General features: G+C 49.3%; 1 protein-coding gene across 1 annotated transcript; it reads right to left on the reverse strand.

The window, feature by feature from the left end:
- Positions 1-281: 281 nt before the first annotated feature.
- Positions 282-3,795, reverse strand: LOC146498797 (uncharacterized). The gene is made up of 4 exons (XM_085138250.1): positions 3,444-3,795; positions 3,155-3,287; positions 2,742-3,034; positions 282-645 (listed from the first exon to the last, which is right to left on the reverse strand). The coding sequence occupies exons 1-4, from the start codon at positions 3,766-3,768 to the stop codon at positions 401-403; spliced, it is 996 nt and encodes a 331-aa protein (XP_084994376.1). The 5' UTR covers positions 3,769-3,795; the 3' UTR covers positions 282-400.
- Positions 3,796-15,892: the final 12,097 nt, after the last annotated feature.

The raw sequence follows: 15,892 nt of genomic DNA on the forward strand, positions 1-15,892 counted from the left end.
TGGCCGGAGTTGCTGAGACCTGCACCCATGTCGCTGCACTTCTATTTAAAGTGGAGGCAACAGTGAGGATCCGTGGCACAAAGACTGTCAGAAATGCAGCCGCGAGTGGTCACAAAGTTTTTCCTTCTGGTGTCTAGTTTTCTGTCAGAAGTGCATTGAAATATGTATAACTTGATTTCAAACCTGCAGCACTTACGATGTAACAATTGTCAAACTGTAAAATAAAGAGTGAAATACAGTTATTTGTTATGTTGCTTTTATTATAACGTCATTTCAGTGAAACAGGTACAGAAATGGTTACATAATGTAATGTCAGTGTGTTCATACAATAACACATAAAAAAAAAAGGTTTTACTAGTACTGTCTTCAGAGACATACTGAGAGTTTTCACAATTATTAATTAACAAGTACAAGTCTCATGTGTGCCTGGTTTCACTACCACACTAGGGCACATGTTAACCAAAACACAACACACCCTCACAATTTTATTAATGAAGGTAACGTCTTCACCCTCACATGGAAGAAGAGGACGGATTGGCATGGTGGTATGTAGCATTTTGAACTTGTTGCGCAAACTGCCAATTACTCGCTCGACATGGATTCTTAGGTGTGCAATGGCTCGTGTATTTTCTATGTCCTTGGCATCTAGTTCAATTCAATTCAATTCAATTTTATTTATATAGCGCCAAATCACAACAAATGTCGCCTCAAGGTGCTTCATAGATACAGAGAAAAGCCCAACAATCATATGACCCCCTATGAGCAAGCACTTTGGCGACAGTGGGAAGGAAAAACTCCCTTTTAACAGGAAGAAACCTCCGGCAGAACCAGGCTCAGGGAGGGGCGGCCATCTGCTGCGACCGGTTGGGGTGAGAGAAGGAAGACAGGATAAAGACATGCTGTGGAAGAGAGACAGAGATTAATAACAGATACGATTCAATACAGAGAGGTCTGTTAATACATAGTGAGTGAGAAAGGTGACTGGAAAGGAAAAACTCAATGCATCATGGGAATCCCCCGGCAGCCTACATCTATTGCAGCATAACTAAGGGAGGATTCAGAGTCACCTGGTCCAGCCCTAACTATATGCTTTAGCAAAAAGGAAGGTTTTAAGCCTAATCTTAAAAGTAGAGATAGTGTCTGTCTCCTGAATCCAAACTGGAAGCTGGTTCCACAGAAGAGGGGCCTGAAAACTGAAGGCTCTCCCTCCCATTCTACTTTTAAATACTCTAGGAACAACAAGTAGGCCTGCAGAGCGGGAGCGAAGTGCTCTAATAGGGTGATATGGTACTACAAGGTCATTAAGATAAGATGGGGCCTGATTATTTAAGACCTTGTATGTGAGGAGCAGGATTTTGAATTCAATTCTGGATTTAACAGGAAGCCAATGAAGGGAAGCCAAAACAGGAGAAATATGCTCTCTCCTTCTAGTCCCTGTCAGTACTCTTGCTGCAGCATTTTGGATTAACTGAAGGCTTTTCAGTGAGTTTTTTGGACATCCTGATAATAATGAATTGCAGTAGTCTAGCCTGGAAGTAATAAATGCATGAACTAGTTTTTCAGCGTCACTCTGAGACAGGATATTTCTAATTTTAGAGATGTTGCGCAAATGGAAGAACGCAGTCTTACATATTTGTTTAATATGTGCGTTGAAGGACATATCCTGGTCAAAAATGACTCCAAGGTTCCTCACAGTGTTACTGGAGGCCAAGGTAATGCCATCCAGAGTAAGAATCTGGTTAGATACCATATTTCTAAGCTTTTCAGCGCCGAGTACAATGACCTCAGTTTTATCTGAGTTAAGAAGCAGAAAGTTAGTGGCCATCCAAGTCTTTATGTCTTTAAGACATTCCTGCAGTTTAACTAATTGGTGTGTGTTATCTGGCTTCATGGACAGATAGAGCTGGGTGTCATCTGCATAGCAGTGAAAATGTATGCTATGTCTTCTAATGATGCTGCCTAGGGGAAGCATGTATAATGTAAACAGAATTGGTCCTAGCACCGAACCCTGTGGAACTCCATAATTAACCTCAGTGTGTGAAGAGGACTCTCCATTTACATGCACAAATTGGAGTCTATTAGATAGATATGATACAAACCACTGCAGTGCAATACCTGTAATACCTACAGCATGTTCTAATCGCTCTAATAGAATATTATGGTCAACAGTATCGAATGCTGCACTAAGGTCAAGAAGGACAAGCACAGAGATGAGTCCACTGTCAGAGGCCATAAGAAGATCATTTGTAACCTTCAATAAAGCTGTTTCTGTGCTGTGATGAACTCTGAAACCTGACTGAAACTCTTCAAATAAACCATTCCTCTGCAGATGATCTGTTAGCTGTTTGACAACTACTCTTTCAAGGATTTTTGATATGAAAGGAAGGTTGGAGATTGGCCTATAATTAGCTAAGACTGCTGGGTCTAGAGATGGCTTTTTGAGTAAAGGTTTAACTGCAGCCACCTTGAAGGCCTGTGGTACATAGCCGATTATTAGAGATAGGTTGATCATATATAAGATCGAAGAATTAATCAATGGCAGGACTTCTTTGAGCAGTTTTGTAGGAATGGGGTCTAAAAGACACGTTGATGGTTTGGAGGAAGTAATTATTGAAGTTAACTCAGAAAGATCGATTGGAAAAAAAGAGTCTAACTTAACATCAATGGAACTAAGAGTAGCTGTAGATAATATTACATCTGTGGGATGATTATTGGTAATTTTTTCTCTAAAAGTTGTTGACAGAAGCCCCTTGTAAATGCTGGGATCTTAACCTCCGCACACATCATTCCCACTGCATCTCTGATGTCAAAGCCTCTGTCAGCCAAAACTACATCCCCTGGTAACAGCTTGTTAAGTATTCCACATTGCTCTGTGATGTGTTTATCTGATGCACTGTCCATCTCTGGCTGCTCTCCTGCGGTGTCCATCTCTGGCTGCTCTCCTGTGGTAACTTCTGCTGGGGCTTCACCTTCACATTCTGCAGCTCCATTGTGAAAGCCTGTCCAATAAAAAGAGTGCAAATACACAAGGGAATTTTAAAGTGGTTTATACATTAAGGCAGTATGAATACTCAAATGTTTGTGTTAATTGACTAAGATCAACTTTTAAAATAAGAGACTGTGGTTGGGGGTGCGGTTGTTGTTTACCTCCTACTAGTGCTTTTTTTGTTGCCGTTGTGTTCGCCTCCTGTGACGGTCTGACTGTGATGTTCGGATTTCGGAGTGCCCCATGTGTAGCGTTGGTACCCAGTCTGGATTTGTTTGATCCATTTCATAGGCAGGCTTCCCTACAGTTGTGCAAAAGAATTAGCGAATCTTTACATAGCACATATGTCTGCAAAGTCACTCCATTCATGTCTGATCGCAATTTCTATAACTTCCGAGACCACCAACGATAATATTATTCAGCTATAAAGTGTGATATGAACATATCTAGCACTTACCGGAATGAAAATGTCTGGAGCACACCAAGTGATATGGGGAGATGGAACAGAACTTGATATCAGCTCGTCTCACGGCTGCTATCCAGGCTCGACGCCTTCGTTTGGTAACATCCGATACATGAGCTCCTTGATATTGCTTCCAGGTTGGGAAAGCATAAAAAGACAACCCAAGCTTATTCCCGTGCCGATCGTAAGATCGAACATTGCAGCCGACCACACAGCAAGTACGAACCATTGCTGTGCTTTCGCTCCTTCGTCGCTTGCTCTTAGACCCCGAAAATGGCGGATCAGGCCAAAATCCTTTCCACGCCCACCCCCGTGACATCACGCTCCAAAGCCCTATATGTTACTCTCTTTTTTTGATTTTCTCTCAACAGGTGATCCCGCAGATTTGTTTTTTAAATTCTCTCGCTCCCCCCCCCCCCCCCCCCCCCCCCTTTCCGGTACCCCAGTCATGTCTGTCCCGTCTGTAATACCTTGAAATAAATAAATAATAATAACAAAGGTGAATCAAATGGACCGATACAGCAAGGCCGTGATGATCCACTCGGTAAAGTGAATCCGTTGGGTAACTTTGCCTTCATTAAACAATTCTGACGGCTAAAGAACCAAACGGTACAGACAAAAGAATTACAACGTCCAAATCTTTTTCTCTAAATATAAATATATTATTCATGGAATTCATTTTGTACTCACATTTTTGTACGGGGCTCTAGACTAATTTTTTGCCACGCACCCATATTTTTCTACCGCATTGCTTAAAAACGCAGGTTTACATGTGCACTTTCTGGGGTGGAAAATTGCTGTCCATAAAGACAATATTGATTTGAAGCGCCTTGAGGCGACATTTGTTGTGATTTGGCGCTATATAAATAAAATTGAATTGAATTGAATTGAATTGAATTTGTAAATGATTAACTAACAATCTTGTGAACACAAAGTTTTTTATTTGGACCACATTTCTACAAGGAAGACAACTTACTGAAAAAGTGCTTGTGCTTAAAGTGCTTTGCACTCTTTGGTAATATTGTAGACAATGTTAAACTTAATCATCACATCGGCCTCCTCTGACGACCCGTTTGCTGCTGTCTGTTGCTGAAAGGCAGTGGGGAGAGGGGACACTTGGGCAGTGCATTTATTGCAGCATATAATGTGTTTTCTGGACACACTGCTGCTTTTTCAGCATTCAAAGACTGATAGCTCTGGCTATGAATTTCAGACGGATCAGGCCTTAACTTAACAAATAATGTATCAAGTTTCAAGTTTCAAGTTTTATTTGTCATATGCAAGTTAGCACAGGGTCAACATTGCAATGAAATGTGTTTGACGAGCAGCAGTCACTCAGCAGCATGATACAGTACAGAAAATATAATAAAATATAATAAAATTAAATATAAAAATATAAAAATAGTAAGGAGCTAAATATTAGAGAGACATGGTAAAAGAGAAAAGATGACTAAATATATATGTATCTATAAATATAAATATATGTACACTAGTGATTAAATAAGAAAATCTTGAAAAGAAATATGACGGGAGGGCAGATGGGATATTGCACAGGAATGAGCAGCAGAAAATTACAGTATTGCACTTTGAATATAAATATCAATGACAATAAAGTGAAGTGACCAGTGCAGATTAAACAGAGTACTTGTGAAGCTGCAGGGTAGCTTCTGAGTGCTGTGTTGTGTGTGTTTAAGTGTTGTGGTTGAGGTGTCGTACGGCTTGGTGGTAAAAACTGTTTTTAAGTCTTGTAGTCCGAGCAGACAGACTCCTGTAACATCTGCCAGATGGTAAGAAGGAGAACAGCTGATGTGCTGGGTGACTGTGGTCCTTGATGATGCTGTGTGCTTTACGGAGGCATCGCTGGAGGTAAATGTCCTGAATGGCAGGAAGCCTCGTGCCAGTGATGTGCTCTGCTGCCTTCACCACCCTCTGTAGTGCTTTACGGCTGCTGGCAGAGCAGCTTCCGTACCAAACTGTGATGCAGCTCGTCAGCAAGCTCTCAATTGCACACCTGTAAAAATTTGAGGTGATGTTGGCGTTCATGCTAAACTTCCTGAGCCTCCTTGTCAGGGTTCCTGGGTCATCGACCCAGTGCTTTCAGTTTTGTCATGTTCAGTTTATTTTGCCACTGTTTCACTTCCTGTTTGTTCCTGTGTTAGCTCGTCTCGTGCCATTAGCCAGATTATGTTCAGCTGTGTACTCACCGGTCTCTCATTATCATCTTCATCAGTCTGTGTATTTAAGTCTTCCGTTTCTACTCGTTCTTTGTCGTGTCATTGAGGTTATGTTGTTGTTTCCGCCTGTGTTCAGTCAGTCAGCCAGCCAGTCAGTCAGTCAGTCAGTCCGTCCTTCATTCATTCATTCAGTCAGTCGTCCAGCCATGTCCTTCCTCTGTTCTGTGTGTTCACTCCATCGACAATAAATCACCCAGCTTCACCTACCTGCGAGTCCTGCGTTTGGGTTCCTTCTTCCTCGCCTCCACTCCGCGACCCCTGACAGAATGACACGACCCGTGCCACGAAGACACGATTGGAACCCAGCGGACTCGGACCTCTACGAGCGGCAGGAGGCAGCGCTTTCCCGTTGGGCAGAGGTGGTCAGGGGAAAACAGCGGCTCTTCTCGGAGAGAGAGCACGTCTTCGAGGGGACTCGCCTGGCTCTGGGCGGGCCTCGGAGACGCCGCGTTCCCCCACCTGCTGCCTCACCTGCCCCGGAGCATTTGCCGCGGGGAGCGGACGTTTCATGCCGCGTTTCGGCCGCTCCCTCTCTCGCCGCTCCGCTCCTCGTTCACACACCCGCCGCCTCATTCGCCGGACCTCCACCTTCGCCAAGGCACCGCGGCTATGCCTCCCACCTCGGCTCCATGGAGGCTACCGCGCCAGAGGCTCAGCTGTTTACCCCGGCCGCTTCCTCTTCCCGGAGAAAGCGGCGCACACGCCGCCATAACACGGACTATTTTCAACAACTCCCGGTGGTGAGTTCCGGTAATTGTTTTCCACCCTCCTCCTTTGACACTTCACCCAGATTAACTAAGGGACTCATCTCCGATTCATGGGGAGTTTCCCTCCTGGATGATGTAGACTGGGAAGATTTTTTCTGCTGTGCTCCCGCAAAGACTGTAAATCGTGGTGGCAGAAGAAACAGACTAATCCCGGATAAACCTGCCTGTATCACACACCCGGTCACTATTTCCACACCCGTCACTCAGCCATTTCCCACCAGCACGGCAGCCCAGATTCGGCCTTCCTCTTCAGCCATTTCATCACCTCAGATGACTAGGGCCCGGCCTACACCCACACCAGTACCAGCTCCCAGGAGGAGGGCAGCTGCGACGCAGCCTACCTCCACATCCGCTCTTGTTTCCCGGGTGGGGGTGACTGGTGTCCAGCCACCTCCCGTGCCAGTCCCAGCACCCAGGCTGAGGGCAGCCTCAATCCAGCCTGGCCACCCTAGAGGCTTGGAAGAGCTAACTGGTTCACCTACTACTTCGCCTCTCCATCCACCTCCTGATCCAGTCTTTCACGCCCTCGCACTGTCCCTGGTTAGGCTAGCTGAGGTGTCCCCTGCTCAGGCACCTGCTGTTCAGCTCCCAGTCCAGTCAGTTCCCTCACCTGCTGTTCAGCTCCCAGTCCAGTCAGTTCCCTCACCTGCTGTTCAGCTCCCACTCCAGTCAGTTCCCTCACCTGCTGTTCAGCTCCCACTCCAGTCAGTTCCCTCACCTGCTGTTCAGCTCCCACTCCAGTCAGTTCCCTCACCTGCTGTTCAGCTCCCACTCCAGTCAGTTCCCTCACCTGCTGTTCAGCTTCCACTCCAGTCAGTTCACTCGCCTGCTCTCCAGTCTGCTCCTGTTCAGTCCCCTGTAGTCCAGTCTCCTCCTGCCCTCCAGTCCCCTGTAGTCCAGTCTCCTCCTGCCTCCAGGTCGCCCGTCCTCCAGTCAGTCCAGTCGCCTCCCGTCCAGTCGCCTCCCGTCCAGTCGCCTCCCGTCCAGTCTCTCATCCACCACCCTGTTCAGTTCCCAGACCTGCAGCCACAGCACCCAGAGCCAGCTGTGAGCCCTCCTGCTCTCCAGCCAGGGGCCTCCGCGCCCGCTGGCCCGGCCGCTCTCCAGCCAGGGGCCTCCGCGCCCGCTGGCCCGGCCGCTCTCCAGCCAGGGGCCTCCGCACCCGCTGGCCCGGCCGCTCTCCAGCCAGGGGCCTCCGCGCCCGCTGGCCCGGCCTGTCTCCAGCCAGGGGCCTCCGCGCCCGCTGGCCCGGCCTGTCTCCAGCCAGGGGCTTCCGCGCCCGCTGGCCCGGCCTGTCTCCAGCCAGGGGCTTCCGCGCCCGCTGGCCCTGCCTGTCTCCAGCCAGGGGCTTACGCGCCCGCTGGCCCTAAAGCTGTGGCTCCGTCACCCCCGGCTCCCGTGCCGTCGCCTGGTCCAGCCTCAGCTTCTGCTTCACCTGGGTCAGGCTCAGCCTCAGACTCAGCTTCGGCTTCTGCTTCGCCTGGGCCAGGCTCAGCCTCAGACTCAGCTTCGGCTTCTGCTTCGCCTGGGCCAGGCTCAGCCTCAGACTCAGCTTCGGCTTCTGCTTTGCCTGGGCCAGGCTCAGCCTCAGACTCAGACTCAGCTTCGGCTTCTGCTTCGCCTGGGCCAGGCTCAGACTCAGCTTCGGCTTCTGCTTCGCCTGGGCCAGGCTCAGCCTCAGCTTCGGCTTCAGCTTCGCCAGGTCCAGCCTCGGCTTCGGCTTCGGCTGGTCCAGCCTCAGCTTCGGCTTCGGCTTCGCCTAGTCCGGCCTCAGCTTCGGCTTCGGCTTCGCCTGGTCCGGCCTCAGCTTCGGCTTCGGCTTCGCCTGGTCCGGCCTCGGCTTCGGCTTCGCCTGGTCCGGCCTCAGCTTCAGCTTCGGCTTCGCCTGGTCCGGCCTCAGCTTCAGCTTCGGCTTCGCCTGGTCCGGCTTCAGCTTCGGCTTCGCCTGGTCCGGCTTCAGCTTCGGCTTCGCCTGGTCCGGCCTCAGCTTCGGCTTCGCCTGGTCCGGCCTCAGCTTCGGCTTCGCCTGGTCCGGCCTCAGCTTCGGCTTCGGCTGGTCCGGCCTCAGCCTCAGCTTCGCCTGGTCCGGCCTCAGCTTCGGCTTCGGCTGGTCTGGCCTCAGCCTCAGCTTCGCCTGGTCCGGCCTCAGCTTCAGCTTCGCCTGGTCCGGCCTCAGTCTCAGCTTCAGCTTCAGCTTCGCCTGGTCCGGCCTCAGCTTCAGCTTCAGCTTCGCCTGGTCCGTCGCCCCAGCCACGTTCTGGACGTCATTGCCGGCGCGGCCGCCGCCTTCCTCGTGGTCGCCCACCGGACCTGCTCAGCGGCCGCCGCCGCCTTCCTCGCGGCCGCCCACCGGACCTGCTCAGCGGCCGCCGCCGCCTTCCTCGCAGCCGCCCACGCCTTCCTTGTGGTCGCCCACCGGACCAGCTCAGCGGCCGCCGCCGTCTTCCTCGCGGCCGCCCACCGGACCAGCTCAGCGGCCGCTGCCGTCTTCCTCGCGGCCGCCCACCTGAACTGTCTCGTCTCGGCCGCCGGCCACGCGGCCGCCCACCTGAACTGTCTCGTCTCGGCTGCCGGCCACGCGGCCGCCCACCTGAACTGTTTCTGTTTTGGACTCCGTCCCTCCGCCCGCCCTGTTCTGGTTTTTCTTTCTTTTGGCCGTCGGGTGCCGGCCTTTGGAGGGGGGGGGGGGGGGTACTGTCAGGGTTCCTGGGTCATCGACCCAGTGCTTTCAGTTTTGTCATGTTCAGTTTATTTTGCCACTGTTTCACTTCCTGTTTGTTCCTGTGTTAGCTCGTCTCGTGCCATTAGCCAGATTATGTTCAGCTGTGTACTCACCGGTCTCTCATTATCATCTTCATCAGTCTGTGTATTTAAGTCTTCCGTTTCTACTCGTTCTTTGTCGTGTCATTGAGGTTATGTTGTTGTTTCCGCCTGTGTTCAGTCAGTCAGCCAGCCAGTAGGTCAGTCAGTCCGTCCTTCATTCATTCATTCAGTCAGTCGTCCAGCCATGTCCTTCCTCTGTTCTGTGTGTTCACTCCATCGACAATAAATCACCCAGCTTCACCTACCTGCGAGTCCTGCATTTGGGTTCCTTCTTCCTCGCCTCCACTCCGCGACCCCTGACACTCCTCAGGAAGTAAAGCCGCTGGCGAGCTTTCCTGATAGCAGTGTCTGTGTGAAGGGACCAGGAGAAGTCCTCGGTGATGTTGACTCCAAGGAACTTGAAGCTGCTGACCCTTTCTGATCAATAGTTCTTTTCATCTTTTCTCATTACCCACAGCTACATCCACTTCTATTCAATTTCAATTCAATTTTATTTATATAGCGCCAAATCACAACAAATGTCGCCTCAAGGCGCTTCATAGATACAGAGAAAAGCCCAACAATCATATGACCCCCTATGAGCAAGCACTTTGGCGACAGTGGGAAGGAAAAACTCCCTTTTAACAGGAAGAAACCTCCGGCAGAACCAGGCTCAGGGAGGGGCGGCCATCTGCTGCGACCGGTTGGGGTGAGAGAAGGAAGACAGGATAAAGACATGCTGTGGAAGAGAGACAGAGATTAATAACAGATACGATTCAATACAGAGAGGTCTGTTAATACATAGTGAGTGAGAAAGGTGACTGGAAAGGAAAAACTCAATGCATCATGGGAATCCCCCGGCAGCCTACATCTATTGCAGCATAACTAAGGGAGGATTCAGGGTCACCTGGTCCAGCCCTAACTATATGCTTTAGCAAAAAGGAAGGTTTTAAGCCTAATCTTAAAAGTAGAGATAGTGTCTGTCTCCTGAATCCAAACTGGAAGCTGGTTCCACAGAAGAGGGGCCTGAAAACTGAAGGCTCTCCCTCCCATTCTACTTTTAAATACTCTAGGAACAACAAGTAGGCCTGCAGAGCGGGAGCGAAGTGCTCTAATAGGGTGATATGGTACTACAAGGTCATTAAGATAAGATGGGGCCTGATTATTTAAGACCTTGTATGTGAGGAGCAGGATTTTGAATTCAATTCTGGATTTAACAGGAAGCCAATGAAGGGAAGCCAAAACAGGAGAAATATGCTCTCTCCTTCTAGTCCCTGTCAGTACTCTTGCTGCAGCATTTTGGATTAACTGAAGGCTTTTCAGTGAGTTTTTTGGACATCCTGATAATAATGAATTGCAGTAGTCCAGCCTGGAAGTAATAAATGCATGAACTAGTTTTTCAGCGTCACTCTGAGACAGGATATTTCTAATTTTAGAGATGTTGCGCAAATGGAAGAACGCAGTCTTACATATTTGTTTAATATGTGCGTTGAAGGACATATCCTGGTCAAAAATGACTCCAAGGTTCCTCACAGTGTTACTGGAGGCCAAGGTAATGCCATCCAGAGTAAGAATCTGGTTAGATACCATATTTCTAAGCTTTTCAGCGCCGAGTACAATGACCTCAGTTTTATCTGAGTTAAGAAGCAGAAAGTTAGTGGCCATCCAAGTCTTTATGTCTTTAAGACATTCCTGCAGTTTAACTAATTGGTGTGTGTTATCTGGCTTCATGGACAGATAGAGCTGGGTGTCATCTGCATAGCAGTGAAAATGTATGCTATGTCTTCTAATGATGCTGCCTAGGGGAAGCATGTATAATGTAAACAGAATTGGTCCTAGCACCGAACCCTGTGGAACTCCATAATTAACCTCAGTGTGTGAAGAGGACTCTCCATTTACATGCACAAATTGGAGTCTATTAGATAGATATGATACAAACCACTGCAGTGCAATACCTGTAATACCTACAGCATGTTCTAATCGCTCTAATAGAATATTATGGTCAACAGTATCGAATGCTGCACTAAGGTCAAGAAGGACAAGCACAGAGATGAGTCCACTGTCAGAGGCCATAAGAAGATCATTTGTAACCTTCAATAAAGCTGTTTCTGTGCTGTGATGAACTCTGAAACCTGACTGAAACTCTTCAAATAAACCATTCCATTCCACTTCTCTCAGGCCTAGGCTGCTCACTAGGGCTGGGTATCATCACTGATTTCTATAATCCATTCGATTCCGATTCACGAGATCCCAATTTGATACAATTTCACCTCAGACATTCAGAAATATTATAATTCTGATCATTTATCAGCACTGATACATGTGAGACTTCATCAGAGGTGTGAGCATCACAGCAGATGCCTTTGTGTCAAAGTAACTGAGAATAAAACACAGAAAAACATGAAGGAGATTTTCCTGGCCTGGCTTTTTATAGCAGGTAACCTTAAAAATATTCTGCAATATTGCATCATTTTAAGAAGTTTAAATTTCTTCAGTATTGAACAGCAGAAATGAGGCTTTCTTGTCTGAGGACATTTACATGTAAAAAAAAAGAAAAAAAGACAGTGGCCAACAGCGCTGTAAACAACGGATGACTGGTAAACTGTTCCTGAAGTACACAAAGAGAGCTGTGCAGGAAGTGTGATTTTAACGTGGTGGAAGCAAAACAGTAAAAGTCAGAGTGAATTCATGACAACATTTATCAAATGTGAATTGTAGTTTGGATCTTCTTTTGCTGCTGGTACAGTGAATTTTGGTAAGAGACAAAACCTGCAGCTCAGAATCTGGCACAAAAAAGACGTAAACACAAAGCGCAGACCCGCCAACGCATCAAAATCAGTGCGCTGTCAGCTCTCAGCCCCAACGGCGTGTCCGTGTGCGTGCCGTCGGGTGAGAAAGCCGAGAAAGAGAAAGCTGATTCTGATGAGTCGGGTCCGCGCTCTGTGTTTACGTCTTTGTGTGGAATCCGTGCACCTGCTCTCATTTTTAGCTGTTTCTTGAAATAGTTTTGTCCTTTGGCTCTTGATGAACACGGTCGCACTTTTATCCTCTCCCTTTCCCTTATCTTTCCTGCTTGGCTTCTCATGTCCTTGTCTAGTATCATCTACTTTCTACTTTTGCCCTGGAACACTCTCACAGTCTGTTCTCTAAAACCTAAAAGAGGAATTATGGATTTAATCAACTGGTCCCTGAATGCAATTGCCACCCTCTTCTCAACGAGAAGCCTGGGCTCAGGTGAGCCCTCCCCTGGAGGGACGTTCCCTGCCGGATACACGATGGACAGGTGGCATAACTGGAGGGTCATGTGCCTGGCGGGACTGTCGAAACTGTGAAGGAAACCATGACCTAAGGCAAGCTGATGGCATAAGATGTAAGTACAGTTCCTCCGGTTTCGGATGCAAAAAAAATTATGGCGCTAGCTTATGTGGTTGCAGTGCTACGGGGGTTTAAAACGCAAAACGGAGCGTGCCCACTCCAACTGGTTTTAAAGGTTTAATCCCACAGGCACGTCTTCCATGGAGGAAGCAGAGTCTGGGGACGAAGGGGATGACCCGCCAATCTCTGGGGGCGCCTCTACAATGTTGCGTGGAGATCAGGGGCAGTACCCCTGGACTGGCAGACTGGGGTGGTGGTCCCCATCTTTAAGAAAAGGGACCGGAGGGTGTGTTCCAACTACAGGGACTTCACACTCCTCAGCCTCCCTGGGAAAGTCTATGCCAGAGTGCTGGAAAGGAGAGTTCGTCCATCCGTCGAAATTTGGATACAGGAGGAGCAATGTGGTTTTCGTCCTGGTCGCGGAACACTGGACCAGCTCTTTATCCTCTCAAAGATACTTGAGGGTGCATGGGAGTTTGCCCAACCAGTCTACATGTGTTTTGTGGACTTGGAGAAGGCATTCGACTGTGTCCCTCGGGGTGTCCTGTGGGAGGTCCAGTGGGAGTGTGGGGTGTTTGGCCCATTACTACAGGCCATTCAGTCCTTATACAACAGTTGCAAGAGCTTGGTCCGGATAGCCGGCAATAAGTCGGACTTGTTGCTGGTGGGTGATGGGCTCCGCCAGGGCTGCCCTTTGTCACCGATTCCGTTCATAATTTTTATGGACAGAATATCTAGGCACAGCCAAGTGGCAGAGGGCATTCGCTTGGCTGGTCTCAGGATCTCATCTCTGCTTTTTGCAGATAATGTGATTCTGTTGGCTTCATCGGATGATGGCCTCCACCTGGAACAGTTTGCAGCCGAGATGTGGGAATGAGATTTAGCACCTCCAAATCTGAGGCCATGGTACTCAGCCGGAAAAGGGTGGAGTGCCCACTCCGGGTCAGGGATGAGTTCCTGCCCCAAGTGGAGGAGTTTAAGTATCTCGGGGTCTTGTTCACAAGTGAGGGGAGAAGGGAGCCGGAGATCGACAGACGGACTGGTTCGGTGGCTGCAGTGACGCGGACTCTATTCCGGTCTGTTGTGGTGAAGAGAAAGCTGAATGTAAAAGCGAAGCTCTCAATTTACCGATCGATCTACGTCCCTACCCTCACCTATGGTCACGAGCTGTGGGTAGTGACCAAAAGAACGAGATTGCGGATACAAGCGGCGGAAATGAGCTTCCTAAGAGGGTGGCTGGCCTCTCCCCTAGAGATAGGGTGAGAAGTTCGGCCATTCGTGAGGGGCTCAGAGTAGAGCCGCTGCTCCTCAACATCGAAATTAGCCAGCTGAGGTGGTTTGGGCATCTGACAAGATTGCCTCCTGGGCGCCTCCTGGGTGAGGTGTTCCGGGCATGTCCCACAGGGAGAAGGCCCAGGGGCAGACCCAGGACACGCTGGAGAGATTATATCTTACGGCTGGCCTGGGAACAAGCCGGAGGAGGTGGCTGGGGAGAGGACGGTCTGGGCTTCTCTGCCTGGGCTGCTGGCCCGGCTCCGTGTGGAAGAAAATGGATGGATGGATGGATGTTTGTGTGTGTGTACATATATATATATATATATATGTGTATATATACAATGAGCGCAATTTTGTATGTTTTTGGGGCGGGGGTTACCTCCGATGGGTGCTCTTTTTCACTTTCGTTGCACTCGCCTTGCGTGCCGATCCGAGTCTGACCGCTGCAATCCAAGCTTGACGTCTTTGTTTAATAATATCGGATACATGAGATACGTCACGTTGCCTCCAGGAGGGGAAGCGATGAAAAGAGAGCCCATTTTCCAGCTTCTTGCCTTCCCTATCGTGTGATCTAACGTTGCAACCAACAACACAGCACGTACGTGTGCTTCGTTTGTCCTACTGTCATGGCGGGAGGGGGCGCCCTATATATATATATACATATATATATACATATATATATGTATATATATATGTATATATATATATTTAAAAAAAAACACCCAGCACGCCCCTGCGGGCGGTTTTATCCTTCAAGCTCGGGTCCTCTACCAGAGGCCTGGGAGCTTGAGGGTCCTGCGCAGTATCTTAGCTGTTCCCAGGACTGCGCTCTTCTGGACAGAGATCTCCGATGTTATTCCCGGGATCTGCTGGAGCCACTCGCCTAGCTTGGGAGTCACTGCACTTAGTGCTCCGATTCCCACGGGGACCACCGTTACCTTCACCCTCCACATCCTCTCGAGCTCTTCTCTGAGCCCTTGGTATTTCTCCAGCTTCTCGTGTTTCTTCTTCCTGATATTGCTGTCATTCGGAACCGCTACATCGATCACTACGGCCGTCTTCTTCTGTTTGTCTACCACCACTATGTCCGGTTGGTTAGCCACCACCATTTTGTCCGTCTGTATCTGGAAGTCCCACAGGATCTTAGGTCGGTCATTCTCCACCACCCTTGGGGGCATTTCCCATTTTGACCTCGGGACTTCCAGGTTATACTCGGCACAGATGTTCCTGTACACTATGCCGGCCACTTGGTTATGGCGTTCCATGTATGCCTTGCCTGCTAGCATCTTACACCCTGCTGTTATGTGCTGGATTGTCTCTGGGGCATCTTTACACAGCCTGCACCTGGGGTCTTGCCTGGTGTGATAGACCCCAGCCTCTATGGATCTTGTACTCAGAGCTTGTTCTTGTGCTGCCATGATTAGTGCCTCTGTGCTATCTTTCAGTCCAGCTTTGTACAGCCACTGGTAGGATTTCTGGATATCAGCCACCTCCTCTATCTGCCGGTGGTACATACCGTGCAGGGGCCTGTCCTTCCATGATGGTTCCTCGTCTCCCTCCCCTTTCTTGGGTTTCTGCTGCCTGAGGTATTCACTGAGCACGCTGTCAGTTGGGGCCATCTTTGTGATGTATTCTTGGATGTTCGTTGTCTCATCCTGGATTGTGGTGCTGACACTCACCAGTCCCCGGCCCCCTTCCTTCCGCTTAGCGTACAGCCTCAGGGTGCTGGACTTGGGGTGAAACCCTCCATGCATGGTAAGGAGCTTTCTTGTCTTTATGTCAGTGGCTTCTATCTCCTCCTTTGGCCAGCCTATTACCCCAGCAGGGTACCTGATCACGGGCAGGGCGTACGTGTTGATGGCCCGGATCTTGTTCTTACCATTCAACTGACTCCTCAGGACTTGCCTGACCCTCTGCAGGTACTTGGTGGGTGCAGCTTTCCTAGCGGCCTCTTCATGGTTCCCATTCGCCTGCGGGATCCCCAGGTACT

Source organism: Neolamprologus multifasciatus, chromosome 17 (assembly GCF_963576455.1).
Source record: "Neolamprologus multifasciatus chromosome 17, fNeoMul1.2, whole genome shotgun sequence".
Classification (NCBI taxonomy): Eukaryota; Metazoa; Chordata; class Actinopteri; order Cichliformes; family Cichlidae; genus Neolamprologus; species Neolamprologus multifasciatus.